Genomic DNA, 27,734 nt, shown 5'->3' with positions numbered 1-27,734 from the left:
TTTGCAAATTAGCATCATTTATTCAACACCCCTGCAGTTATTTACATTTGGGAACTGTTGTTTCCCCAACATTTAATATAGAAGACTGATCAGGATCTCACACAAGATCTATAGGCGGGTCGTTTCAGGTATATCTTTTGGCTGTCTCAAACCAGATCTTCTCTACGGCTTCCTGGCCCGCTTCGAAAAGCTTCGCTAAGTGCTTCCATCCGGTTTTGGCTGTGATCGTCAAGTATGCTTCGTTCTCGGGGTGCAGCCGAATGGTGTGCGCGGACATCACGAGAGACTGAGCGAATCTTCCGCACACGAGGAGAAAGAGGGCGTCTCGCTCCTCGGGGGTCAAGGGGGTGAGGCTTTCGAATCCTGCAAGGACGTGCCCTCCCACGCTGAGTGGATCCTTGCTCTCGATCATCATGTACATGACGGTTATCGCAACTTCGAATACGTAATAGCCGTAGCTCATGTCACTAAAGTCCAAAATACCCGACACTCTGTAGCGTGGACTTTCAGGGCAAGCAGAATCTGTATCCAGTAAGATGTTGTGGTCGTTGAGGTCTCCATGGTTGATACCTAAATACAAAACAAAAAACTGAAATGTCTAGCACAGCATCTTATCCATGGCCAGCAATTTCCAGATGCTTCAGAGGAAGATGGACAAACATCACAGAGGGCTAAACTAGTTTGTTTTCATATGCTGGTCTGGCAGCTGAAGAAGCAGGGAATAATAATACTTATTAGCATATGGTGTTATGTGTAGAATAGCCAGGAGATCCTAACGTTGTCCGGCAGCCGGAAGTTCTAGCTCTTTTAGCCAGTTTGTTATAGTGGTTAAGTGCACGGATATTCTTATCTGGGGAAACCGGGTTTGATTCCCCGCTCCTCCATGGGCACCTGCTGGTGTGACCTTGAGTCAGTCACAAGTTCCCACTGAGCTGTTCTGCTCGAGAGCAGTTTTGGGAGAGCCCTCTCAACCCCGCTTACCTCACAGGGTGTCTGTTGTGGGGAGGGGAAGAGAAAGGAGATAGTGAGCTGCTCTGAGACTCCTTCAGCCAGTTAAGGGTTGGGTATAAATCAATCTCTTCCTCTTCGTTAATGTGCACCACTAGGTGGCGAGCTAGACTTGTTTTTAAGGCAAAAAGGCATCTCAGGGGTGCTTTGCCATTGCCTGTTCCTTGGAGGTCATCCATCCAAATACTAGCTATGGCTGACCCTGCTTAGCTTCCAAAAACTGATAAGAACGGGCTACCCTGAGCTGTTCAGGTCAGGGAATATCCTACTAAGCGGCTAGCAGCCGTGGCCTAATATATGACTGACGCAAGCAGGCAACTAGATGGAGGGGAGGTAGAGGTGGGAAGAAAGCAACTTTAACTCCCAACGCATTCTCCAAAGCGCTGGCTGGCTTGGAGGAGTGATTTGAAGAGAGAAATGCCTTTCCCAAGCCAGCCGATGGGGTGGTGCGGGCTCCCGAGCTGCAGTTTGCCCCCCCCCCCCGACCGAGAGGCGTGAGCAACACAACCGTCAACACTCACAGGGTCGGAAATTGCTTAGCTTTGGCACCACTTTCAGCTGGAATTGTTGGATCACCCACTTCACGACTTCGAGGTCTCTGCTCTGGCTCAGCGCCGGAAGGTACTGCTCCAGAAGGGGGACGTTAGCCAGGTTCCAAATGAAGTGCCCTCGATGCAGATGTTTTGTTAAAGGATGACGGAATTTCTGCAGGGGCAAAAAAAAATACGAATCTTGTTAGAAGAGAAGGACTTCGATGCTGTCTCTTCGCCTCAGCCTCCAGAGGGGGTAACAAGAGAGCCGCATGGATAGAGAGGCCAAAATGGGAAGCATCCTTCCTGCTCACTCTTCTGCCTCTGTCCCTTCGATGGGTAGACACGGGGCTTTTTTTGAGCAGGAACGCAGTTCTGGCTGGCTCGGCATCAGGGGGTGTGGCCTGATAAGCCAATGAGTTCTTGCTGGGCTTTTTCTACCCAAAACCCCTGTGTGAAACAATGGTGCTGTCAGGGGGTGTGGCCTAATATGCAAATGAGTTCTTGCTGGGCTTTTTCTACCCAAAAGCCCTGTGTGAAACAATGGTGCTGTCAGGGGGTGTGGCCTAATATGCAAATGAGTTCATGCTGGCCTTTTTCTAAAAAAAAAAAAGCCCTGGGTAGACTGATACTCTCAGGGAGTTGCTTCCTTCCTTCAGTCCTATCCTCTCTCTCTCTTGCACACACACACAAAGAAGGAGCAAGTTGCCCTCCGTTTTCTTGCCATGTCTGAAAGAGATTGGGGAGGGGGACAGGGTTGCCAGATCCAGGCTGGGAAACTTCTGGAGATTTGGGGATGGAGCCTGGGGAGACCTCAGTGGGGTACAATACCATGGAGTTCATCCTCCAAAGCACCCTCTTTCTTTAGGGGGACTGGTCTCTGTAGACTGGAGATGAGCTGTAATTCCGGGGGATCCCCAGGTCCCACCTGGAGGCTGGCATCCCTATCAGCCAGGTACAGTGCCATAGACTCCGCCCTCCAAAGCAGCCATTTCCTCCAGGGGAACTGGTCTCCGTAGTCTGGAGAGGAGCTGTCATTCCGGGGGATCCCTAGGTCCCTCCTGGAGGATGGCCATCCCTACCTCAGGACCCGCTCTGAGGCTCACCTCGGCAAGCGTTTTATCCAGCTTGGCAGCTAGCTGTCCAACCTCATACAGAATGGGAGGACTCACGGGGACGGTGGCCACCACCTGGCCTGGTAGATAGGTCAAGAGCCTCACCAAGTAGCCTTGGGTGGCTGCGCCAATGTCTAAAAGGCAACGAGAGGGGCGTATGTCACTTGTTTGAAAGAAGGAACGGCTTCCCTCTGGTGCACAGCATTCTTATTTGGGAAACAAAAGAGTTTCTGGCGGCTAGCCTTGTGGATTTGTAGCAGAAGAGCTGGGTTCAAGTCCAGGGGCACCTTAGAGATTACCAGGGCTTAATTTTTTGTAGTAGGAACTCCTTTGCATATTGGGCCTAGGGCTGCCAATCCCCCGGGCTGGCAGGGGGAACCTCCCCCGACGTCACCAGTGCGATGACGTCACCTTGTGATGATGTCATCACACCGGCAACGTTGTGCGCCAGCCACTCTAGGCATTTCTGGGAAAACTCTATGGTTTTCCCAGAGGCTTTAGCATTTTTGGGAAGGGAAACTCTATGGTACCATAGAGTTTTTACCTCCCAAAATGCTAGAGCATCTGGGGAAACCAGAGTTTTCCCAGAAACTCCTAGAGCAGCTGGCGTGCAACGTTGCCGGCGTGATGATGTCATCATGGGGTGACATCTTCATGCACATGAAAACAGTCCCCCGCTGGAGGCCATGGCGAACTTGGTAACCCTAATTAGGCCACACACCCCTGATGTAGCCAATCCTCCAAGAGCTCACAGCAGGCCCTGTAAGAAGAGCCCTGTAAGCCTTTGGAGGACTGGCTCCATCAGGGGTGTGTGGCCTAATATGCAAAGGAGCCCCTGCTAGAATTCTACCCCTGGACCCTGTACTAAGAGCCCTGTAAGCTCTTGGAGGATTGGCTACATCAGGGGTGTGTGGCCTAATATGCAAAGGAGCTCCTGATACAAAAAAAGCCCCAGAGATTACCAATGAGACGTAGGTATCTGACAAAGGCAGCTTTGACTTTTGAAAGGTTATAACCCCCTCCCCCCCGATCTCATTGGTCTTGAAGGAATTACTGGATTCTAATCTAGTTCTTCTATCCCAATCTCATCAGATCTTGGAAGCTAAGCAGGGCCAACTCTGGCAAGAACTTGAATGAAAGACGACCCCAAGGAATACCAGGGCTGGAATGCCAAGGCAGGTAATAGCAAGCTACCTCTCTGAAATGTCCAGACCCCACAAGGGGTTGCCAGAAGTCAACCATGACTTCCAGGCATGCACACGCTCCCTCCCACCCACCCACAAAATACTCATCCCCCCCCCCAAAAAAAAATCTAGTACTTCTTACTAGATATTACCCTGCAGCCCCTTCAGTGAACTATGTACTGTATCTCTGTAGGCATTTTTGCAACCTAGGAAAAAGTCAAAGGAAGGGGTTCAGTGCAGGGTGCCAGTCTCCAGGGGATGGCTGGAGATCTCTCAGGATTACAACGGGTCTCCAGGTTACAGAGGTCGGTTCCCTTGGATAAAATGGCTGCTTTGGAAGGTGGATGCTATGACATCATACCCCACTGAGGTCATGCCCTTCCAAACCCTGCCCACCTCAGGCTCCACCCCCCCAATCTCCAGGAATTTCCCTACCCAGAGTTGACAACCCTTCCCATCGGACAACTGCAGCTCAGTCCATGCTTCTTATAAGAGAATCATATTAGCTGTACTTTTGAGTCTCTTACCTATCGATTCGAGAAACATTATTTCACCCTTTTTGGTGACCTGCGGGGTGGCCACGGGAAAACCTTCATTGCTCAGAAACCTCATGATCAGCGTCTGCACCTCGACAAGGCTGGGGTTTTGGCTGTCTTCACAGTTCATGATTTTAAGGACGTACTCCTCGGCGCTGTCTTCGTTCCCTTCCGGGCGAGTGATGCACAGGTAGAAATTCTGATCGTCGTAGCTGGGAAGAGGCCTGATCTCAGACACGCTGAATCCATACTCCCGTTCGACCAAACTGACGGCTTGTGTTTCGTTGAAGGCTGGCTTCTTCCATTTGTGAAGAGCTCGATCGGCGGGGGATGACATTGCGCCTCTAAAGGAGACTGGAAAAAGGGAAAGAAGAATGGAACTCGTAAAAATGCCTTATACTGAGGATAAGGGGTAACGCCAGCAGCATGCATGGCTCGAAATGAACCTGTGATTGTATCACCATCTCAATATTGTAGATGCGCCTGAAGAAGCTCGCTGTGAAACAGTGTGGATGCCAGTCTGCTGTTGCGCTTTTCCATCCAAATCGGGACTGGACTGCACCTCTATGCTGAGCTAAGAAGATTGAGCCGTGCTCTTTTGAGTGGATAAGTTCTTGGGACTTTTAAGCTTTGGCTTTTCATAAAATAAGAGCCCCGTGGGGCAGAGTGGTAAAGCTGCAGTACTGCAGTCTGAACTCTCTGCTCATGACCTGAGTTCGATCCCGGCAGAAGCTGGGTTCAGGTAGCCGGCTCCAGGTTGACTTCCATCCTTCCGAGGTTGGTAAAATAAGTCCCCAGCTTAGTAGATGAGTGGGGAAGGCAATGGCAAACCACCCTGTAAAAAAGTCTGCCATGAAGACAATGTGATGCGACGTCACCCCAGAGTCGGAAACGACTGGTCCTTGCACAGGGGACTGACTACCTTTACCTTTCATAAAATAACATTTCTTCGAGTCTGCATAGTGTGAATTGCAACTGTTGTACAGTTTACAAGTATATGAATATGAATTTCTACTATTGATGAGCACTTTAATATTTATAAATACAGAAAACATTTTGCAGCAATTGACCGTGAGCGTTGCTTTTGACTTCTACTGAATCAGACCTTCGGTCCCTCAGGGTCAAATATTGTCTACTCAGACTCTTCAGAGCCTCAGCCAAGGGCTGCCAGGTCTGTGTTGGAAAATACCTGGAGACTTTGGGGGTGGAGCCAGGAGAGGGTGGGGTTTGGGGAGGGGAGGGGCTTCAGCGTGGTACGATGCTACAGAGTCCACCCTTCCAAGCAGTCAATATTCTCCAAGGGAGCTGATCTCTGCCAGCTGGAGATTGGTTGTAAAGGCGGGAGATCTCCAGGCCCCCCTGGAGGCTGGGATACAATCCGAGAGAGGTCACTATAATGGATAACGCAACAAAAAATGCAAGCTAGTGACCAATTTACTATATAGAAATCAGTCCAAATGTCCAAAACATGTATATTCAAGTCCCAAAGCAGTGTGGTGACAAGCCAATCGATTAAGTACTTGTTTCTTTCCGGTCTTCATCAGACCTGGGACCGCTAACAAAAGAAAATATTATACAAAAATTTCAGAAGGACATTCAGACACCACCAACCCTCTTCCAGTGCGAAAATGTATCATACTTGCATATTGATTCAATTATACAGATTCTTTACACAATTTTCAAAAAAGAGGGACACAGCTGTAAATGAGATGTTTGCCTTTTTAAACATGTTAGTTGCACCATTAGGGTCCGCAAGAAGCCACATACTGAGCTGTAGCCGATGTGAAATTGCTGCTGGAGACGTTCTGCGTCCCTCTTTTTTGAAAATTGTGTAAAGAATCTATATAATTGAATCAATGGGAGGGAGGGTGGCTCAGTGGTAGAGCATCTGCTTGGTAAGCAGAAGGTCCCAGGTTCAATCCCTGGCATCTCCACTAAAAAAGGCTCCAGGCAAATAGGTGTGAAAAACCTCAGCTTGAGACCCTGGAGAGCTGCTGCCAGTCTGAGTAGACAATACTGACTTTGATGGACCGAGGGTCTGATTCAGTAGAAGGCAGCTTCATATATTCATATGTTCAATGTCCTTCTGATATTTTTGTATAATATTTTCTTTTGTTAGTGGTCCCAGGTCTGATGAAGACTGGAAAGAAACAAGTACTTAATCGATTGGCTTGTCACCACACTACTTTGGGACTTGAATATACATGTTTTGGACATTTGGACTGATTTCTATATACTTCTTAGTTAATTGGTCACTTGCTTGCATTTTTGGTTGTGTTACCAACCTGAAGGCTGGCAACCCTAGGAGGAATGGCGGCTTTGGAGGGTGGACTTTAGAGCCTCACACCCCCTGAGCTCCCTTGGCAGACTTCAACCCCCAAATCTTCAGGAATTTCTCAAACCGGATCTGGCAACCAAACCTGGACATTCTCACTGAATCCCATGTAAGCAGCAAACCATTATCCAAAGCCCTGCTTTGAAAGGCAGCAGAAAACATTTGAATTAAAAAAAAAATGTTTATCCCAGAATTTAAAATGATCTTACCTGGCCAAATCAGGAAAGCTAAGCCGCTGTGTTGTTCTCAAGTCAGGAAACTGCACAGGTACATTAACGCAAGGACTGCAAGGTGTTAAAGGATTATCCCTTAGGCGAAATGGAATGGAAGTGAAATGTCAGGCACGGAGCAAAGTCCCAGGAGGGCGGGCTGCTATGGTGAAAAGTCGCTGGGAACAGCCAATGCTCTCTAGGCATAAACGGGTGGTGCAGACAGCATATGCCTGCTAGGGGCCCCCCAGCTTGGGACGCTCATCTCTGCAGAAGGTGCAGTCCAGAGAAAACAGAGCTCTCCGGAAACTCTCTGTTCCTTCCTTCCTTACCCTATCAGAGCAGGAGGTACAAAACCCCTCCTTGCTGTTGACTCGAGGTGCCTGTAAGGAAGCTTCCCATTGGTTATGATTCTCTGGTTCCCATTGCTATGCTTTCTCCCCCTGCACTGGAGAACCAAGCAGTTGCAGATGGAAAACAATTGGGGCGGGGGCATGGTTGCCAATCCCCAGGTGGGGGCAGGGGATCCCCCGGTTTGGAGACCCTCCCCCCGCTTCAGGGTCGTCAGAAAGCAGGGGGAGGGGAGGGAAATGTCTGCTGGGAACTCTATTATTCCCTATGGAGATTTATTCCCATAGAAAATCATGGAGAATTGATCCGCGGGTATCTGGGGCTCGGGGGGGGGGGGCGTTCTTTGGGGTAGAGGCACCAAATTTTCAGTATAGCATCTAGTGCCTCTCCCTAAAATATCCCCCAAGTTTCAAAAAGATTGGAGCAGGGGGTCCAATTCTATGAGCCCCAAAAGAAGGTGCCCCTATCCTTCATTATTTCGTATGGAAGAAAGGAATTGAAAAGGTGTGCCGTCCCTTTAAATGTGATGGCCAGAACTCCCGTTGGAGTTCATTTATGCTTGTCTCACCCTTGCTCCTGGCTCCACCCCCAAAGTCCCCAGATATTTCTTGAATTGGACTTGGCAACCCTAGGCGGGGAGGGCATTGGAACAAAGTAGGAGTCAAGTGTGCCTTTAAGACCAACAAAGCCTTATTCAGAACGTAAGCTTTTGTGTGCTCCGAGCACACTTCATCAGACGAAGAATCCGATACAGTAGGCAGAGCTACATATAGCTGGTAGGCAGTGGTTAATGTATACTATATTCCAGGGGTGGCCAATGGTAGCTCTCCAGATGTTTTTGGCCTACAACTCCCATCAGCCCCAGCCATCTGCCATGCTGGCTGGGGCTGATGGGAGTTGTAGGCAAAAACATCTGGAGAGCTACCGTTGGCCACCCCTGCAGTATATTCCACTATATTTTAATGTATTTTTCTTCTAATGGCAAAGAAACTATATGTATGTTACATGTTAAAAGGTAAATTAGTTAACCAAGGATTAAATGAAAAATTCTTTGGGATAAAAAAAGAGAATGGGGGGCTTGCTCTGCCAGACTGGGAGACGTATTATGTCGCAAATGCAATTGTGTGGCTGAAAGATTGGGTAAATTTAGAAGATAAAAGAATTCTGGTATTAGAGGGACATGATTTGAAGTCGGGTGGGCATGCTAACATGCGGTACATTCAAAAAGAGCAAAAATACTTCGCAAACCACTTAGTCCGCAAATCAATCTACAACGCATGGTTAAAGGTAAAGAAATTGATCTACCATAAGACTCCTAGGTGGATTTCTCCAAGTGAAGCTTCCATTCAACCTCAGTTATTTGATTTTACAAACTTGTGACTTATCAAGACTTGCTGAAAGAGGATGATATTCTAAGATCGAAAGAGGAAGTGGAATTACAAAAAGGAAAAAAAATGGATTGGTGGTTAAATTTACAAGTCAATGCAAAATTTAGTCAAGACAAAATTAAAGGTTTCACTAAAGAAAATGTTGATTTTGACAAATTACTTTTGTCAAAGGAGAATAAACTAATCAAAAAATTTTACAATTATTTGGTACAATTAAAGTTGGGAGGATGAGGTAGTAAAAGTGGCAATGATAAAATGGGCACAAAATGTGGAGAAACCTATTGAGTTAGAGCAATGGTTAAGAATGTGGCGAATGAACTATAAGATTAAAACGGTGAACTTTAGAGAAAATCTTTTTAAAATGTTTCACAGGTGGCATATAACACCAGTTCAGCTAGCAAGAATAGATCCTAGCCTATCTCCAATGTGTTGGAAATGTGGAAAAAAATTGGTACTTTTTTTCATTTATGGTGGACATGTAAAATGGCAAAAAATATATTGGATTGAAATTTATGATTTTTTGAGGGAAATTGTTACAAATGGATGTCAGTTTAAACCAGAAGTAATGCTACTCTCAATGATAAATACAGAGACCCCAAAAGATGATATGTATATGATAAGCTACATTCTTGCAGTGGCAAGAATAGTGTATGCTAAGTACTGGAGACAAACGAAATATCCTAAATTAGAAGAAGTGATTGATAAAATCTTCTTGGCAGCTGAGGTGGATATATTGACTGCAATTATTAATGGGAAATCTAAAATACAGGCGAGTAAGAAATGGGAAAAGTTTTACATGTGGATTGATAGTAAAGGACACGAGGGAGCAAAAGGGGTAATTAATAATTAAGGTGACTATGAAGAATTTAAGTTTGGATGTGAAAGAATTAGGTAAAGATCAACTAGTTAATTTACAAAAATGTCTATATCCACCTATCTCTCTGGGTTTTTTTTTTCTTTTATATTTTATATTTTCTGTTTTCTTTTTTTGTTTGTTCTTTTTAACTGGTTTTTGGTAATAACTTAGATAAAGATATAAAGATATATTTATGTATTACTGAATGGGTGTAATGAGACTGTAATATTGTAACATTGTAATATTGAATTTTCCTTTTTTGAATAAATTATTTTAAAGTTAAAAAAAAAAAGGTAAGTTAGTTGATGGGAAAAACTTCTGAGAAAGAAATGGCCCAGGCTTATACAATAGTGATTAACAGATATTCTCACATTCTGACGTATCACTCTTTTATTGCTTTCTCATACTCATGCTACCCAGATCAAAGGTTTGTTCTATTTGTTAATTTTACTATTCTGTCATTGGATCTTAAATTTGTACCATTTTGCATTCCTAAACCACCGTCTACCAGCTCTATGTAGCTCTGCCCACTGTACCGGATTCTTTGTCTGATGAAGTGTGCTTGGAGCACACAAAAGCTTACGTTCTGAATAAAACTTTGTTGGTCTTAAAGGTGCCACTCGACACCTACTTTGTTCTACTGCTTCAGCCCAACATGGCTGGGTTGCCATCAATATGCAGATGACACCCAGCTCTATCTACTAATGGACGGCCGGCCCGCCTCCGCCCCGGGGAACCTGGACCGGGCTTTGCAGGCAGTTGCAACGTGGCTTAGACTGAGTGGGCTGAAGTTAAATCCAGCGAAGACAGAGGTTCTCCATGTGGGTCGTGGCACTCTGGGGAAGGAAATATCTCTCCCGGCCTTTGACGAGGTGCCGCTGAAGACGGCGCAGCGGGTGAAGAGCCTGGGCGTCTTACTAGAGCCTTCATTATCAATGGAGGCCCAGATAACAGCCACTGCCAAATCAGCATTCTTCCACCTGAGGCGGGTGAGGCAGCTGGCCCCTTTCCTAGAGCGTCGGGACCTAGCAATGGTGATCCACGCGACGGTCACCTCAAGACTGGACTACTGTAACGCTCTCTACATGGGGCTGCCTCTGTACCGGACCCGGGAGCTGCAGCTAGTGCAGAACGCGGCGGCCAGGCTGTTACTTGGTCTCCCAAGATGGGAGCATATACGGCCGGGGCTGCGTGGACTGCACTGGCTGCCAATCGTATACCGGATCCAGTACAAAGTGCTGGTCATAACCTTTAAAGCCCTATATGGCCAAGGACCGACCTACCTGAGGGACCGTCTCTCCCCATATGAGCCCCAGAGAGCACTGAGGTCAGTGGGGAAAAGCAGACTGAATATCCCTGGGCCAAAAGAAGTTAAACTTCAAAGCACCCGCACTCAGGCCTTTTCCGTTGCGGCCCCACAACTCTGGAACCAACTCCCAGAGGAGGTGCGGGCCCTGCGGAACTTAGACCAGTTCCGCAGGGCCTGCAAGACCGCCCTCTTCAAACAGGCGTTCACCAATAACTGAATTTAATGTTTACCGCCAGATTAATAACGTTTACCGCCAGTGTTAATTTAGGAATGTTTTAATTAATTATTGACTATTGACTGGTTTTAATGTGAATTTAATGTTTTTATTATTGTATTGTTTACTTGAAATGCTGGTAGCCGCCCTGAGCCTGCTTCGGCGGGGGAGGGCGGGATATAAATAAAATTTTACATTACATTACATTACATGGCTGCCCTCTTGGATCAATTTGGGGGCACGTTCAGTTTCCATGGAAAGGCAGCTGGGAGAGGGGGAAATCGAGCCGTTCAAGGCGAATGCTTTACTTTCTGGGGCTGTCTCACTGATCAAAAGGACAACTGCTTCTGGCTAAATTTGCTTAACGTTAAGAGCCACACAGAATAAAACATCAGATGTCTGAAAGTCGAAGACATGTATGTCAGGTGTTTGAGAGCTGCAAGACAGGAAGGAAGGAAGGCGAACAGATGGGGGGAGGGAGAGGTAGAAAGAAAGAAACTTGAAATGCATTCTCCAAGCCACCGGTTGCTTTGGAGAAGTGGTTTAAAGAGACAAATGATTTCTCCAAGCTGGCTGACAGGGTCCACCATCCACATTTGAATAACTTCCTGTGTGAAGAAGTATTTGTCCTGAACCTCCTGCCCTTCAGCTTCATTGGCTGCACTCGAGTTCTAATCTTTTTGGGAGAGGGAGAAAAAGGTATCTTTTTCAGCTCTCTCCACCTCAAGCATAATTTTATCTATCATCCCCCCCCCCCGGGCATCTCTTTTCTAAACTTCGATAGCTGGGTTTACTTTTTTCAAATCAGTTCCACCCCCCACCCCCCCACCCCACACACACCTTATACTCGTTTTTTGAGTTCCGTTTTGCAAGTAACCTCAACTCCATGACAGAGTTGGCAAATCTGCTGGATGCAGATTTTTAAAAATCCAATTGCACAGAAGTATGAAGAACAATCCAGAGGGCATTCCAGTGGGTGATTGCTGGGCAACTGTGAGGCAGGAACTGTGCTGACCTAAGAATCTCTTCCCAAACTCTCCGATTTCTGTTATTAGCCTCTCCCCCAAGATACAAGAACATCGGAAGAGCCGTGTGTGTGACACAGTGTTGGACTGGATGGGCCATGGGCCTGACCCAGCATGGCTTCTCGTGTCCTTCTGTCCTGCTGGATCAGACCAGTGGTCCATCTAGTCCAGCATCTTGTCTCACATAGTCAACCTGGACAGTCAACAACAGGCGAGAAAGGCCAAGACCTTAACCAATGATGCCTCATAAGAACATAAGAGAAGCCATGTTGAATCTGGCCAGTGGCCCATCCAGTCCAACACTCTGTGTCACATAAGAACATAAGAGAAGCCATGTTGGATCAGGCCAATGGCCCTTCCAGTCCCACACTCTGTGTCACATAAGAACATAAGAGAAGCCATGTTGGATCAGGCCAGTGGCCCATCCAGTCCAGCACTCTGTGTCACAGAAGAACATAAGAGGAGCCATGTTGGATCAGGCCAATGGCCCCTCCAGTCCAACACTCTGTGTCACATAAGAACATAAGAGAAGCCATGTTGGATCAGGCCAATGGCCCCTCCTGTCCAACACTCTGTGTCACAGAAGAACATAAGAGGAGCCATGTTGGATCAGGCCAATGGCCCCTCCAGTCCAACACTCTGTGTCACATAAGAACATAAGAGAAGCCATGTTGGATCAGGCCAATGGCCCCTCCAGTCCAACACTCTGTGTCACAGAAGAACATAAGAGGAGCCATGTTGGATCAGGCCAATGGCCCCTCCAGTCCAACACTCTGTGTCACATAAGAACATAAGAGGAGCCATGTTGGATCAGGCCAATGGCCCCTCCAGTCCAACACTCTGTGTCACATAAGAACATAAGAGAAGCCATGTTGGATCAGGCCAATGGCCCCTCCAGTCCAACACTCTGTGTCACATAAGAACATAAGAGGAGCCATGTTGGATCAGGCCAATGGCCCCTCCTGTCCAACACTCTGTGTCACACAGTGGCCAATATATATGTGTGTGTGTGTGTGTGTGTTATATACACTGTGGCTAATAGCCACTGATGGGCCTCTGCTCCATATTTTTATCCAATCCCCTCTTAAAGCTGGCTATGTTTGTAGCCGCCACCACCTCCCGTGACAGTGAATTCCATGTTAATCACCCTTTGGGTGAAGATGTACTTCCTTTTATCCGTTCTAACCCGACTGCTCAGCAATTTCATCGAATGCCCACGAGTTCTTGTATTGTGAGAAAGGGAGAAAAGTACTTCTTTCTCTACTTTCTCCATCCCATGCATAATCTTGTAAACTTCTACATGTCACCCCGCAGGCGACGTTTCTCCAAGCTAAAGTTATATCCTGGTTCTGGGATTCACAGGACTAGTGCCTCTGAACGTGGAGGTAGAAAAAAACATATTGCAAAGCAGGGGTACAAGCTACCCTCCGAAGGGGCAATTAATAAGTGCAGAGTTTCACCTTGTGAGGTCCTGTGATACAACTGTTACATTTCCCCTACAGTTTAGATCAGGACTCCCCCCCCCCCTTTTTGAGCCTGCGGGCACATCTGGAATTCTGACACAGTGTGGCGGCCACAAAATGACCTCCACAGCTTAACTTCAGTGACACAGTGCAGATCCTTGTGCTGTGGGGGCAGCTGCTGCCGAAGCAACATTTTGAAAAAAAAAAAATCTGCACAGCCAATCAAATCTCCATTAGCCAATCAGAAGCCTTGCTGGATAAAAGTCCTGCCTGGCCTCACCCACTTCCTAAAAAAAAACTTGGTGGCTGCCAGAATGGTGCCCATGGGAATCTTGTTGGGGATGTCTGGTTTAAATCTATTGCAGTCTACACCCTCCGAGAACCACTGGATGGATAGAACTGATTTCTCCTCATCTGCCCCCACCCTTCCACAGCCACTGCGCCAGCAATTATCAATACAGCCTTTAAAAAAAAAAAAAAAGAAGTCTGACACACTTGCAAGCAAAACACATGGTACAACTTTCTTTATTAAAAAATAATTTACACCAGTTTAACATTTTATGCACAGTTGTCAGCAAATCAAACTTCTGTCCTTTTTAAGATTTCTATACAATACTTATTAGTGAACTTAAAAACTATGATACTGGTTTGTTGGCTTGAAAGAGCAGACCTTACGCTTGCAGTTGCTTAGATGCGAGGAACGATATGCGTTTGTTTCTCGCTTTCGAAAGGTTTATAGAACACCGTCCTGGATTTGGTGGTGGGGGCCAAGAATACAAGCTTCCCTCCCCCTTCCAAACGAAACTGGAGAGAAAGCTCAGGGGACAAAAAAACACTTCCCGCTGGCATCGGAAACCCTCGGTAAAAACCCTCGGAGGTTTTTACACTTAATTTAATCTCCTCAAACATTCTGTGTAAAGTACACAGTACTGTTGGGCTAAGAGATGGAGAAAATTCCCAAACCAATAGGATCACGTGAAGAGCTGATTTGCACACCGGGGGGTGGGGGGGAAAGATCGGAAAAGCACAGTCTCTCTGTGTCCCAAGACTAAAATTCATTTTGGCTCGATCAAGCAAGTGGGAGGGCAGAATTCCTTATAAACTTATCCACGACAAGTGAGCTGTGGACACTGCAATCCGAGACACACAGCTCCCACCCTACGTACATTTACTCTGAAGTAACTCCTCCCAAGTTCGTGGGGAGTGGCACGCTTTAAAAGCATAACCCGGAAGTAATCCCAGTCTGCTCCCAAGTTGGAAAACAGCCTAACAACTTCAGAAGGGTTTCTCTACCGCCTGGCAGTTTAACGCAGGGAGTCTCAAAATGTCTTTGCATTAATCTAACTTGTAGGGTGAACCAAAAAGGGAGGGAAAATATCACTAAAGACACCTTGAAGTTGTTGCAGTCCCGCAAAGCCAGGAAGGGTAAACTGTGTACTTTCAGGTTGCCGCTGACTTAAGGACACAGCATGGAGAGCTCACTTTGCAAATGAAACTGGGGCGGTCTATAGAAACCGAGTGCCCCAGCATCTGTGTGCGGGCACGCGTGTTTAGCTTCTAGATGGCATTTAAATCCATAATACTGTCAGTGCCGGTCTCGCTCCCAAAGACGTTAAGTGTGGAAGCTTGTGTGATAACTCCAAATGTGCCATTTCAATACACCTTTTCCAAGGAAGACTCGCAGGGCTCTGCAGGTATGGGTTTAGGACTAGGAAACGCTGTGCGCTTAGATGAAGTCACATTGGGACGATCCTCATAGCTTTGTTGTCTGCTTTGGAAATTAGGATCTATAGTCAGCACGAAGAGAAGATTCTATCAGGCTGGAAAGGATGCATTTGGGTACCATTCCGTTACAGGGCTTTTCTGCATCCTAATTTCTCTTGCTTGTGTGTTCCTGTTGCTTGCGGGGGGGGGGGGGGAGAGGTTTCTTCCCTGTTCTGCATGTCTTTGCTTTCTCTATTGGTCGATTTTATATTACACTGTTTTATGTCCTACTTATTTTCCTGCGGATTTAAACTTGCAGGTCTTTATGTTGGATGAGTGTGTAATGGAGCCCACTCCCCTCCCAAAGCGACAGGAACGCACAAGCAGGGAGAATGATAACGCAGGACAGCCCATGAATTACTGTCTCCTCAATAATGACTGCTGTTTGCCAGGATGCAACTGTATTCTTCAAATATTAAATTCATTCGGATGCCAATTATGGAAGTTAAGAGGCATGTTTAGAAATGTCAGTGTATCGACAGGAAAACTGAAAGGAAGTATTTGGCTTTTGATTAAAAACACGACAGCGCAGCTGATATGGTGAAAATGCTGAATTCTGAAACAGGTACAGAAGACTCCTCCCCACCTAAATTACCCACGCACAAAACCACAATCTCTTTATATATTTCATGGTGCTCTTTTTGCCTGAAAAGCGACCCAGGTTTCGGAAGGCTTACCCAAGAAGAGGGATTCGTTTCAAAACAAAAGTTTCATATTTCTGACATGATACTTCCAAAGCCATCTGACTAAATTTTCAGAGGCTAATATTTATCCAAATAAGAGGTTCTTTCATAAAATCAGCGAATATTTTTGTGATGTATTAACATTCACAAGTAGCACACATTGTATGGCATAAAAATTTTTAAAAAGACATATGCACAAAAACTGCTTCGGTTTGCGGAACTAAAATTACCAAGAGTGATTTCTGGGGGCGGAGAACCCCACTGAGTAATGCAGAGACCGGTGTTAGCGTCTGCTCTTTGAGGTGGCGCTCAAATTGCGGGTTACCTTCTTGCTATTAAACTGCTTATCAACCAAATTGAACATACGTCTGTTTTCAAAAGATACGGAATGCTTTAAAGGGGGGGGGGGGAACTCCCAACAGGATTAATTAATTGAAAAAGCCACATCTTCTGCCTTTCTGGCTGAGACACCGTTCACGCCCTTTCCGAATACAAATTGATGATCTGGGTTCCTAGAGCAAGCCTGATACCAGTACAAACAACAGGACAGATGGCGTGGTTATAACAGGAAGTCGTAAGAGGGGCTCTCCCATCTAATTAAAATAGGAACGACAGAAGGCCACAAAAGACGTCTCGGTTATTTCAAAAAGGGTTGGATTTTTTTTTTTACAATCTTCCCTGGGCCAAGCGCAGCACCAGCGTTTTCAGTCACACGCTAAAGCAGAAAGGGAAAAAACTGGAAAGGTGGGCTAGATTTAAAAAAGAGAGTGTGGAAAGTGGAGGTTGCCGCGCACGTCCTCTGTGACGGGTTGCAAAGGATAGGCCTTGTTACAACCGCATGTCTCTGGCTCCTAAAGGCAAATCGTGGGAGGGAGACTGCTGCTAATTTTGCAGAGTGGGTTGGTGTGTGTGAAGCAAAGGCCTAAATTAAGACCTACTTCACAGTGGCCTGCCAAAAATTCACCTGGTTTTGCTTGAGAATGGCATCGCCTTTTGTTGTCTGTAAATATTAATTTTTCTGAAATGGGTTAAAGGCATCAGAGGACACAGAAGTCTTTGGACCTTGTTTCTGGCTCCTTTCGACTTTCCGGGCCTATGGTTGGTAGGCTGGGCCCCGAGCCTCCGCTCTGAATTTGGGAAATCTGAGGGGGCCTTCATTTTTCAAACCATATGCTGCCCCTCAAACCAACAAACAGCGACGAGAAAATTTTAAAAGGTGCAAGAACTGGGAAAGGAGAAAGGGGAAAAAAAGAAGCAGCAGCAGCAGCTAACATCAGAAAATCTTCCGGCTTAAAATCTTCATCACAATTCAGTTTCAGGTTTTACGCAGATTATTTACAGAGCGGCCGGAGCCAACCCCCCTCCCTCCCCCCATACTTACAGCTCTCTTCCACAACACGCACGTCAATTTTTTTTTTTAGCAATCTCAATAGCACCATTTGAGTATCATTTAAATTTTGTTTAAAAAAAAAACAGGAAGGATCTCGCTGCAGTCCCTACGACGATTCACAATCTTTTACATCCAGGATGACGTATCCGAGCACGGTGGGAGCACAGTCGGCGGCAGGCGGGGGGACGCGCCAGGAGTCAGTGGGTCGGCCCTCCCCCGAGGTTGCCAAGCTGGGCTCTACAAGAGCCTTCGGACTGTATAGTTGAGAATGCCGCCATGTCTGTACAATGTTATTTCCACATCGTTGTCGAAAGAGGCAATCACGCGGAACAGTTTCCCGGTATTTGTCTTTGGGAGGGAGGGAGGAGGAAGAAGCAAATCAATAACAGCTGATTAATTAGGACCAGTATTTCCCAAACCAGCTTTTATAAATGCCCAGAAAGCCCTGTATAGCTGCAGAGAGGCAGAACCTTCACTGGAGTGCCAGGGTTCAGTGGATTCTCAATAAGAAAATAAGAAATAAGTCCTGTTGCATCAAACCAGTGGTCTGTCTAGTCCAGCATCCTCTCAAATGGTGGCCAGCCAATTCCTCTGGAGGGCTAACAACAGGGCAGAGAGGCCTTCCTAAGAACCTCAGAAGAGGCCTGCTGGATCAGACCAGTGTCCATCTAGTCCAGCATCCTGTCTCAAGTGGTGGCCAGCCAATTCCTCTGGAGGGCCAACAACAGGGCAGAGAGGCCTTCCTAAGAACCTCAGAAGAGGCCTGCTGGATCAGACCGGTGGTCCATCTAGTCCAGCCTCCTGTCTCAAATGGTGGCCAACCAATTCCTCTGGAGAGCCAACTACAGGACAGAGAGGCTGAGGGCTTCCTAAGACCATGAGAAAAGCCCTGCTGGATCAGAACAGCGAGGGTTCATCTAGTCCAGCATCCTGTCTCACACAGGGGCCAACCAGTTCCTCCAAAGGGCCGACGACAGGGCAGAGAGGCCGAGGCTTTCCCCTGACGTTGCCTCCTGGCACTAGTATGCCTCTGAATGTGAAGGGTGAATGTGATGAAGAAACGGAGGTCCTAGGAACGCAACTCTTGCTTTATGGGTCTGCAGGACTTTCTGACTATAAGCACTGGCTGAGTCGACAGAGGTGGTGGGGGCAGGGGTGGGGGGAGAGTCTGCTCCAAATGCAGTCAAACGGGGCCACAGTTCAAACTAACTTGCTTCAGGCCTTCCCTTTGCCTCAGAGCTTCTGATGCACCCAAGCAGGAGATATTTAACCCGGCGGTGTTATCTTTTGCCTTTGGTTCACCTTCGCTTTGCGAGGAGTTTGGTCAGCCTCTGAATCCTGCCCTATTCTTTTCTACTCATTAGCGCCTTCCCTGCCCCCAATCTGACCATTTGAATTTATCCTGTCCTTTGCTTTTTATGAAGGAAATAAAGGTAAGAATCCCATCTGCCACCAGTCCGTAGCAAAGGGAGGAAACCCCACAGCTGCTTTTGGCAAGGAAATCAAAATTCTTAAGCAAAACCTGAAGTTGTTGGAGCAAGCGATTCAGCACGCCCCGGACACTGGGAGGGCGCGACATCACTCTAAGCCAGTTTGGCATAGTGGTTAAGTGTGCGGCTCTTATCTGGGAGAACCGGGTTTGATTCCCCACTCCTCCACTTGCAGCTGCTGGAATGGCCTTGGGTCAGCCATAGCTCTCGTAGGAGTTGTCCTTGAAAGGGCAGCTGCTGTGAGAGCCCTCTCAGCCCCACCCACCTCCCAGGGTGTTTGTTGTGGGGAGATTGCAAGCCGCTTTGAGACTCTGATTCAGAGAGAAGGGCGGGGTATAAATCTGCAGTCTTCTTCTTCTTCTAAGGGTGTCTAGGTGTTATCTCCTTGAATAAAGCAGAAGTCAAGTGGCACCTTTAAGACCAACCAAGTTTTATTCAGAACGTAAGCTTTCGTGTGCTCTCTAAGCACACTTCATCAGTCGAGGGGATCAGGTATTGTGGGCTGAAATACCTTTTATGGCTATCCAGACCAAATGGCCAAGACACACTGTTTTATCATGTGACCGCAGCCAGTTTGCACTCTTAAACAACAAACTGCATGTATTTCAGGCCACAATACCTGATCTCGTCTGATGAAGTGTGCTTAAGAGCACATGAAAGCTTACGTTCTGAATAAAACTTGGTTGGTCTTAAAGGTGCAACTTGATTCCGGCTTTGTTCAACTGCTCCAGACCAACACGGCTGCCCCCTTGGATCTATCTCCTTGAATAGGATGCCACCCTTCGTCCTAACCTGGGAGCTGCCCTCTGATCTTCCCTCTGTCTCTGTTTGTCCTCTCCTTCCCTCTACATGGCCTTCCATGGAGACACATTTCCGCAGGCCTCTCCTGTAGATACAGTCCCCTTACACTCCCCCACTCATGACGCTGGACGAGCTGCCATTTGTAATAGGAAAAGCATTCTTTAGATTAGGTTTCTATCTCTCCTTTCGGCTGCAACACGAATCTGCACTGGATCTACCTGAATAAATGTAGGTTTTTACTTTTGCAATATACTTCTTGGGAAATTTATTTACTGCGCTCGGTAACACACTTCTATGAGTGGGCAAATTCCGCTATATTAACCAAATATCCCAACAGAGGAGAAATCAGACAGTGATACCTTTACGTCTAGGGTCATCCCAGGAGACAGCTTTTGAGGAAAGGAGATAGAGAACTGCTCTTTGCCAGTCAGGCCCAAAGAACTGGCGCTTTCCCCCGGGAGGAACTGAAGCGGAGCGATGCCAATCCCGATCAAGTGCCCTTTGTGGATCTTCTCATAGCTTTCGGCGATAACTGCTACCACGCCCTGTGGGAAGGCATTACAGACACACACAGTCATGCTCCTTTGCAAGTGAAGGAAAGAAAAGAAAAATATCCTTCACGTTTAGGTCCAAGATCTCTGTAACCCAAATGCAGGACCATCTCTCGCTCGAGGTAGAGCACAGTTGGATTAAATGGAATATGTCGTGGAATGGGAGTGCGGAGAGAAAAAAGGAAAGGAAAACTCAAACAACTGAAAGACAGAAACCACTGGCAGCTTCGACCTTTGAAAGGCTGGACCTAACCAGACTGGGTCTAAAACAGGGGTGGCCAAACTGTGGCTCAGCAGCCACATGTGGCTCTTTCACACATATTGTGTGGCTCTCGAAGCCCCCCACCCTGTTGGCCAGCTGGGAGAAGGCATTTCTCTCTTTAAATCATTTCTCCAAGCCAGCTGGTAGCATGGAGAATGCATTTAAAGTTGCTTTCTTTCCATCTCTTCCTCCCCAGCTACCATATTTTTCGCACCATAAGACGCACCCCCCCCCCCAAAAAAAGTGGGGGGAAAGTGTGTGCATCTTATGGAGTGAAGGTACGTACCTTCCTCCCGGGGGGGGGGGGGCGATCCACTGCCTCCTCCTCTGATCCCGGCGCTTCCCCTGCGCCTGCCTGCCTGGCTCCAGCTCTGACACAGCAAGCGCCAGGATCGCTCCCTCTGCCCTCCGATCCCAGCGCTTGCTTTAAGCATCAGAGCTGAAGCCAGGCAGGCAGGCAGGCATGGAGAAAGCACGCCGCCCCCTCCACAGCCGGCGCTCGCGAAGCGCTGTGTTTGCGGAGGGGGCGGGTGCTTCCTCTGTTCCTGTCTGCCTGGCTTCAGCTGATGCTTAAAGCAAGCGCTGGGATCGGAGGGCGGAGGGAGCGATCCTGGCGCTTGCTGTAAGCATCAGCTGAAGCCAGGAAGACAGGCACGGAGGAAGCACCTGCCCCCTCCGCAAACCCAGCGCTTTGTGAGCGCTGGCTGTGGAGGGGACGGCGTGCTTCCCCCGCGCCTGCGTGCCTGGCTGGGAAACAAGCGGCGAGATTGCTCCCTCCGCCCCCATCGCAAACCCAGCACTTCGCAGGGAGCGATCTCGCCGCTTGTCTCCCAGCCAGGCATGCAGGCACGGGGGAAGCACTATATAAAGCCCCATCTGCCCCACCCACTTTCTAAAAGCATTTGGCAAGTCCCAGAAAATACGTGCACTCAATGCACAGCAGCCAAGAAGGTCAGAGCTCCTGCTCCGGCTGCAACGCCACTGAGGATGTTCTCCGCAGCTGAGAACGAAACGTTTGGAAGGAAAACTTTCTCCGGTAGAACACGGCACTTGAGCCCGAAAGAGTCTACAAACCCTAATGATGTTGCCAGCCGTGAAAACCTGAAATCTTTGATATCAGTTAGAAAGACTGATTGACCAACTGACCCAGGAGAATGCTTTGCTTAACGGAAAACAACTAGCTTGAAGTGGCAAGAGTTTCTAGGACTTGATCTCTGCTTTGTGGAATGCCCTCCCCGAAAACATCAGGGCCCTGCGGGACCTTCCACAAGTCCACAGGGCCTGTAAAACGGAATTATTTAAACTCGCTTTTAGCGACTGAAGGGAGGTAGCTATTACACCACGGCACCGATAATCCCACTGAATCATTATAATTGAATCAAGAACATCAGAGAAATCAGAAATGCACATCTTGGTTTTAATGACTGTAAACTGTATGGTTGATTTTATTGCATAATTTGTTCTTAATGTGTGGTTTTTTTTTTTGCTGTTAGCTGCCCTAAGCCCATCAGGGGAAGGCGGGATACAAATGTGATAAAGTAATAATAAAAAAAAAATACAATTAACAAATATACCAGTAGGAAAGGTCCTTTGGCAGCCCAGTCTCTGGAGTTCCCTTGACCGTACTTTGCACCCGCCAAGATAATCAAAGGGACGTTCTCTTTCTGGTATGCCTCTGCTGCGTCAAATACATCCATCTGCAGTTTAAAAATGAGGGAGAGAGCGAGCGAGCTGAGGTCACAGCCAATTCCCACACAGACGCCTGCAAAGAGCTCTAACAGAACAACCGTGCTCTCCTCACCGTCTTTCCTGTTGGGAAGTGAATCGTTTTAGGAGCCGGCTTCCCGATGAATCTGTTGAACAGCTTGATGTTCGCAAAGGTGCCTCTCGTCATGACGGCGTCGTTCCCTCGACGGGCGCCGTAAGAATTGAACTCGCGGGGGGTGAGGCTGGAAAAGACCGTAAGTGATGCTTAGATGTCTGCTTCCGTATTCCATTGACTCAGAATTCAGAGGGAAAGGAAAGAGGTCCGTGATAATCAGCGGCACCTTAGTTTAGTTTGGTTTATTCACAGCCTAAGCTGTTGATTCACACCCTAAGTAAAATCATACAAATTTTAAACTGAATGACCATAACATCGTACATAAAAAGGCATAAAATAGTGTTTGTAGAGCTACAAATGTAACAGATGGATCCAAGTGGGCAGCCGGGTTGGTCTGAAGCAGAAGAAAGTAGGAGTCAAGTGCACCTTTGAGACACGAAAGCTTACGTTCCGAATAAAACTTTGTTGGTCTCAAAGGAGCACTTGACTCCTACTTTGTTCTACAAATATAACAGAAAGCGGCAGTTACCGCAAACAAAGGTGTTTAGCCATTTCCTGACTGAATTATTAGTTTTCTTCATTATTCTTGTGGCAAGCCAGCCAAATGTTGCTAATTTGTATGCAACCTCAGGGTTCTTATTGTCAAGGAGATTCTTAAGGAGCTGCAGTTTTTGACTGGTAAAAGATACGGCTGTGGAAAATGGAAGTACTTCGCGATGTTCATTTATAAGCCTCACAGTCAAATATGAGATGGACTAAAGGTTCGATACCATCGTTGCAGCAGGGACATCGTCGTTCTTGGAACGGCACTTTTTTGTATCTCCCCTCCACCGCCTGTCCCACCTCATAAGAGTAAACGTTCTCCTATATGCATTATTTGTTAAGCGGTATAGGTAGGCACAGATTGAAGCTACTGCGATGAGAAGCCTGAGATCCCAACCTGAATTTTTTCTGCCTCTGTGGATGAAGAGATTATTGCGCAAGCCCTGATCCACAGCAAGAGAAATGCATTTCATCCTACTTGAACCCCTTTTTTAATTAGTTATGGCATTCGCTATTCACTGCACGCTGCTAGAAGAGAGTCATTTGCTGGGGATCGGCTGGGACTCCAGCCAATCTCTCGGATGTCCGTACCCTTTGCTCAGCAGGTATCTGGCTGCGGCGCTCCCTCTCGCGATGCTCCCGGCGGGCGAGATGTGATCGGTTGTGACGGAATCTCCCAAATGCAGCAAGACGTGCGCGTTTTCGATGGACTGAACGGGAAGTGGTTCTTTGGCCTGTTCGATGTACGAGAGAACCTAAATGAGGCATCGTTCCTGACGAAGCGGGTTCAGTCCTGAAAACGGAAGCTCGCTGCAAAGGAGGCTTCATCTCTGACAGTGTACTCCTTTCCAGTAAGGGAAATAACTAGGCCCATCATTTGACCAATCCTCAATTGGTTCAAAATATCACCCTGGGCTACCACTAGGGTCACCAGGTCTAGGTTGGAAAACACCTGGAGACATTGGAGGGTGGAGCCAGGAGAGGGCGGGGTTTGAGGAGGGGAGGGGCCTCAGCATAAGACAATGCCCTACAGTCCACCCTTCAAAGCAGCCGTTTTCTCGAGGGGAGCTGATCTCTGCCAGCTGGAGATCAGTTGTAAAAGCAGGAGATGTCCAGGCCCCACCTGAAATCTGGCAACCCTAGTTGCCATTGAGACCCTGGTTGGTCTAGTGGTGTCAGACTTATCTGGGAGGCCCAGGCTCAAATCTCTACGTGCACCACGGAAGCTCTCAGGCTGGCCTTGGCCCTGTCAATTTCTCAGCCTCACCTACCTCACAGGGTTGTTGTGAGGATAAAATGGAGGAGAAGCAGACCGATTTAAGCTGCTTTGGGTCCCCAATGGGCAGAAAGGAAAGGCAAGGCAAGGTCCCCTGTGCAAGCACCAGTCGTTGCAGAAAGGAGAGGGATAAATGAATTAAAATAATTTAAAAAAATAAAATAAAATACCACTGGTTCAACATCCAGCATGTCCCAAATGAAAGTCTGACAAGAACTCGTGGGCATTCAATGAAAGGGTGATTAACATGTGGAATTCACCGCCACAGGAGGTGGTGGTGGCTACAAGCATAGACAGCTTCAAGACGGGAATGGATAAGCATATGGAGCAGAGGTCCATCAGTGGCCATTAGCCACAGCTTATTGTTGGAACTCTCTGTCTGGGGCAGTGATGCTCTGTATTCTTGGTGCTTGGGGAGAGGGGTGCACAGTGGGAGGGCTTCTAGCCCCACTTGTGAACCTCCTTTTTTTTGGTCACTGTGTGACACAGAGTGTTGGACTGGATGGGCCACTGGCCTGATCCAACATGGCTTCTCTTATGTTCTTATGACATACTTACAAGCTTATCAAAAAAGGAAGGGCATCTAATGTATGTTGACTTCCAATCCCATGTAAATAAAACTGACTCCAGCACTTCTAGAGAATCCCATCGCTTATTTCCTTTCTGCAAAAAATGGAGGCATTTGGAGGAAATCAGTTTAATTACCCCCTTGCTTGTACTAAAAACATGGATTACTCAGTATCACAGTAGGTTTTTTAAATTAAAAAACTTCCAATTTTCTCTACAACAAATATAAGTTTGATTACAAAGTTTCCCCTTGCTATATATACAGAATAAAGAACTCTCTCTTTTTTTGAATCCTAGCATCTTAATCATAAAAACCACAAATCATCAGGTCATTATTATCTTTTTCCTGCCGGAAGTCCATAAGAAGTTTCCAAACTGTAATAAACGAATGAATTGTCTTTTCCCCTTACTAGCCAAGAAAAAAACCTCTCAATATCACAATGTCATAGAGGACTCTGCTCTAGGCATGAAACCTTGATAAAAATGCAACCTCTTTTCTTTGTGACTTTGACGTTCCCGGTTAACTTGTCTGCAACCTACTTTTTTGCTCCTGCCAAAATATCGGTTCACACGTTGTCACCTTGGAGCTGATTTCAAGCGAGGCTCTGACAACAGAATTCCCGCTCCACGCTTCTTCCGGCTCTACAAACCAGTTCACAGGTGCGCACCTGCTTTAGACGCTCAAAAAGAACCCGCAGCCCTACAAGGAATGTTCAGACTAGCAGGTGTATATTTGTTGCCCCAGGCTCGACACCCAAAACGATGCACAAATACAACACCGCAAAGTGTTTCAAGCTGGGCTTTTGGTTTACTAACAGCAATGCTGAAAGAGCTGGAATGGTCCAAATAGGGGTCCCTCTACCTTTTCTAAGCATGAGGGCACCTTTGGAATTCTGAAACAGGGTGGTGGGCACAATCACAAAATGGTTGCCACAGGAGACCGAGCCAACCACAAAATGTGAGGCTGTATATAACTCGAAGCTTTCTACACTTTAGGTTGAAGCTGTGTTTAACAGGATGCCTTGTAATCTGCGTAGCCAAGTAAAAGCCTGGCACGAACCCCACCTAGATCCAGCCACTTACTGAAGACGCTTGGCAGGCACCACAAAAAGTCTCCAGGGCATCATGGCGACCATTTTAGGGACCCTGGGAATAGAGATTAGAGTACTGGACTTGAACAAAGATGACCAGGCAACATCAGGGAAAGGCCTCTCTGCCCTGTTGTTGGACCTCCAGAGGAACTGGTTGGCCCCTGTGTGAGACAGGAGGCTGGACTAGATGGACCCCTGGTCTGATCCAGCAGGGCTCTTCTGATGTTCTTAGGGAGGCCTCAGCCTCTATGCCCTGCTGTTGGCCCTCCAGAGGAACTGGTTGGCCACTGTGTGAGACAGGAGGCTGGACTAGATGGACCACTGGTCTGACCCAGCAGGGCTCTTCTGATGTTCTTAGGAAGGCCTCAGCCTCTCTGCCCTGTTGTTGGCCCTCCAGAGAAACAAGGCAGCCACTGCATGAGACAGGATGCTGGACTAGATGGACCACTGAGCCTGATGCAGCAGGGCTCTTCTTACGTGCTTCTATTAATAGTTAACCAACCTCCATTTTCTCCTTCAGCTCCTTAAACATGGACGATATCACTAATTCTTCTTCTACTTGTTGAAGCTCTTCTCTACTGGGCCAAATATCGTGCAAGAAGATGCTTTTGCCGGCAGGATCAACTCCTAAAGAAGAAAATTATTGCAGACAGTGACAACGGTCGCTTAAAAAAACACCAAGGATATTTACATTCTCTTTGAAAGACATTACTTTTAAAAAACATAGACAGAGACATCCAAACATAATCACACTTTTAAGGCATGCTGTTACTGATTACATTGCTCTAAGGCTGCTCAAACAGTGCAACTCAGATTCATCTCCTTGGCATAAATCTCTTTGCCTGGCCTATGCAGTGGTGGAAACTGTTGCCAAGACACTTTCCACTCAAAGGGCTTGCTTTATAACACTGTTTGTTGCCTAGTTTCCTGTCTACTAGCATGATTTCTAACCTTTATTTTTCTTGGGTGCTAGTGATAAGGGAGTCGCACTCTCTGCAGTTAAACTTATTCTTTCTGCTCTTAAAAGTTAGAAGAATGTATGCATCATCTAAATCCTGGGGCTAATTTTTTCCATTTATTTAATAATTTAGGATTCGCCCACATGCTTTGGCACTCTAATTTCTGAACAGGATCCCCCCCTCCCTCCCCCACAGCTGATTATGTTAATGGTCAAAATTAAAAATGCTTGGTTTGCACACCACCTTTGGAAACTTTCAAAGTCTCCTTTAAAACAGTGCGAAAGCTACTGGGCACAAAAGTCTTAGATTAAATAGGAGCTTGGACAGGTACAGTTACCTAATGGCTCAGTCTGGAAATCAATATTCACAGTCCCTGCTATAGCATAAGCAACAACCAAAGGCGGAGAAGCAAGGTAGTTGGCACGGATGCAGCTGCAGAGGCGGCCTTCGAAGTTTTTGTTTCCTGACAAAACTCCACAAGCGACTAAGTCGCCCTGAAAAATAAGAAACAAACATACACAAATATATTTCTCAGTACTGTTTTTCTGTTTCTCTTCTGAATTTTCATGCAGAGTTTTATTAGTAGCTAAGCTTTATATTTCTTGGCCAGTCAACAGGATAAGAGTTTGTTCCAGCTGTTAAAACACACCTGCATTATCGCATTCTGAATGGATTCTGGCAAAGGAGTGGTATTCCCAACGCATGTTGAGCATCCATAGCCAATAACATCAAATCTGTAAGAGAAAACAGGATTATGGGAGAAGGTCAGCCGAACTGGGGTGAATCCTACTCTCTCATTCTTTGCAAGTTTGGTCACTGAGGCATACTCGATCTTCACAAAATATACCACTTGGACTTGCCAAAAACCAATTCTTTACTGATTTAAGTATTCACGAGAGGGTCGGGTGTAAGGAGTTATTTCAAAAATAGGTCTTGATGAACAGAACATGAGCCTGCCTCAACCTAAGCAGGGGCCATACCTTTGACTCAAAGAATGACCAGACTCTAAAAG

The 27,734-nt window shown here is 46.9% G+C and overlaps 2 protein-coding genes across 3 annotated transcripts in view; both read right to left on the bottom strand.

The window, feature by feature from the left end:
- HYKK (hydroxylysine kinase) lies at window positions 1-7,367 on the bottom strand. Of its 2 annotated transcripts, none has more exons than XM_060260196.1 (5): window positions 6,918-7,367; window positions 4,365-4,727; window positions 2,645-2,787; window positions 1,530-1,713; window positions 1-570 (listed from the first exon to the last, which is right to left on the bottom strand). In XM_060260196.1, exons 2-5 carry the CDS (start codon window positions 4,708-4,710, stop codon window positions 125-127), a joined length of 1,119 nt encoding a protein of 372 aa, XP_060116179.1. In that variant the 5' UTR covers window positions 4,711-4,727; window positions 6,918-7,367; the 3' UTR covers window positions 1-124. The 2 variants fall into 2 exon arrangements, with proteins under 2 accessions (XP_060116179.1, XP_060116178.1); XM_060260195.1 differs by having other exon boundaries at window positions 4,365-4,717; window positions 6,918-6,992.
- A 6,663-nt stretch (window positions 7,368-14,030) lies between these two features.
- IREB2 (iron responsive element binding protein 2) overlaps window positions 14,031-27,734 on the bottom strand; it is a 45,409-nt gene continuing 31,705 nt past the window's right edge. Inside the window, exons 14-22 of the mRNA XM_060259831.1 lie at window positions 27,372-27,456; window positions 27,060-27,216; window positions 26,266-26,390; window positions 24,664-24,768; window positions 23,421-23,563; window positions 22,266-22,413; window positions 22,039-22,161; window positions 20,011-20,196; window positions 14,031-17,708 (exon numbers count right to left, since the gene is read on the bottom strand). Coding sequence (XP_060115814.1) covers window positions 17,598-17,708; window positions 20,011-20,196; window positions 22,039-22,161; window positions 22,266-22,413; window positions 23,421-23,563; window positions 24,664-24,768; window positions 26,266-26,390; window positions 27,060-27,216; window positions 27,372-27,456 — 1,183 coding nt within the window. The 3' untranslated portion in view covers window positions 14,031-17,597. The remainder of the gene's footprint in view (window positions 17,709-20,010; window positions 20,197-22,038; window positions 22,162-22,265; window positions 22,414-23,420; window positions 23,564-24,663; window positions 24,769-26,265; window positions 26,391-27,059; window positions 27,217-27,371; window positions 27,457-27,734) is intronic.

The sequence above is a fragment of the Heteronotia binoei genome, chromosome 19 (genome assembly GCF_032191835.1).
Source record: "Heteronotia binoei isolate CCM8104 ecotype False Entrance Well chromosome 19, APGP_CSIRO_Hbin_v1, whole genome shotgun sequence".
Lineage (NCBI taxonomy): Eukaryota > Metazoa > Chordata > Lepidosauria > Squamata > Gekkonidae > Heteronotia > Heteronotia binoei.
This window is presented reverse-complemented; position numbering and strand designations above follow the sequence as displayed.

Excerpts from the sequence above, each read along its gene's own strand:
- HYKK (XM_060260196.1), bottom strand. The coding sequence starts at position 4,710 with ATGTCATCCCCCGCCGATCGAGCTCTTCACAAATGGAAGAAGCCAGCC. Across the intron at positions 2,788-4,364 it reads AATGTTTCTCGAATCGATAG|ACATTGGCGCAGCCACCCAA; the intron begins GTAAGAGACTCA and ends GTTGCCTTTTAG. Across the intron at positions 571-1,529 it reads GCTAAGCAATTTCCGACCCT|GTATCAACCATGGAGACCTC; the intron begins GTGAGTGTTGAC and ends TTTTGTATTTAG.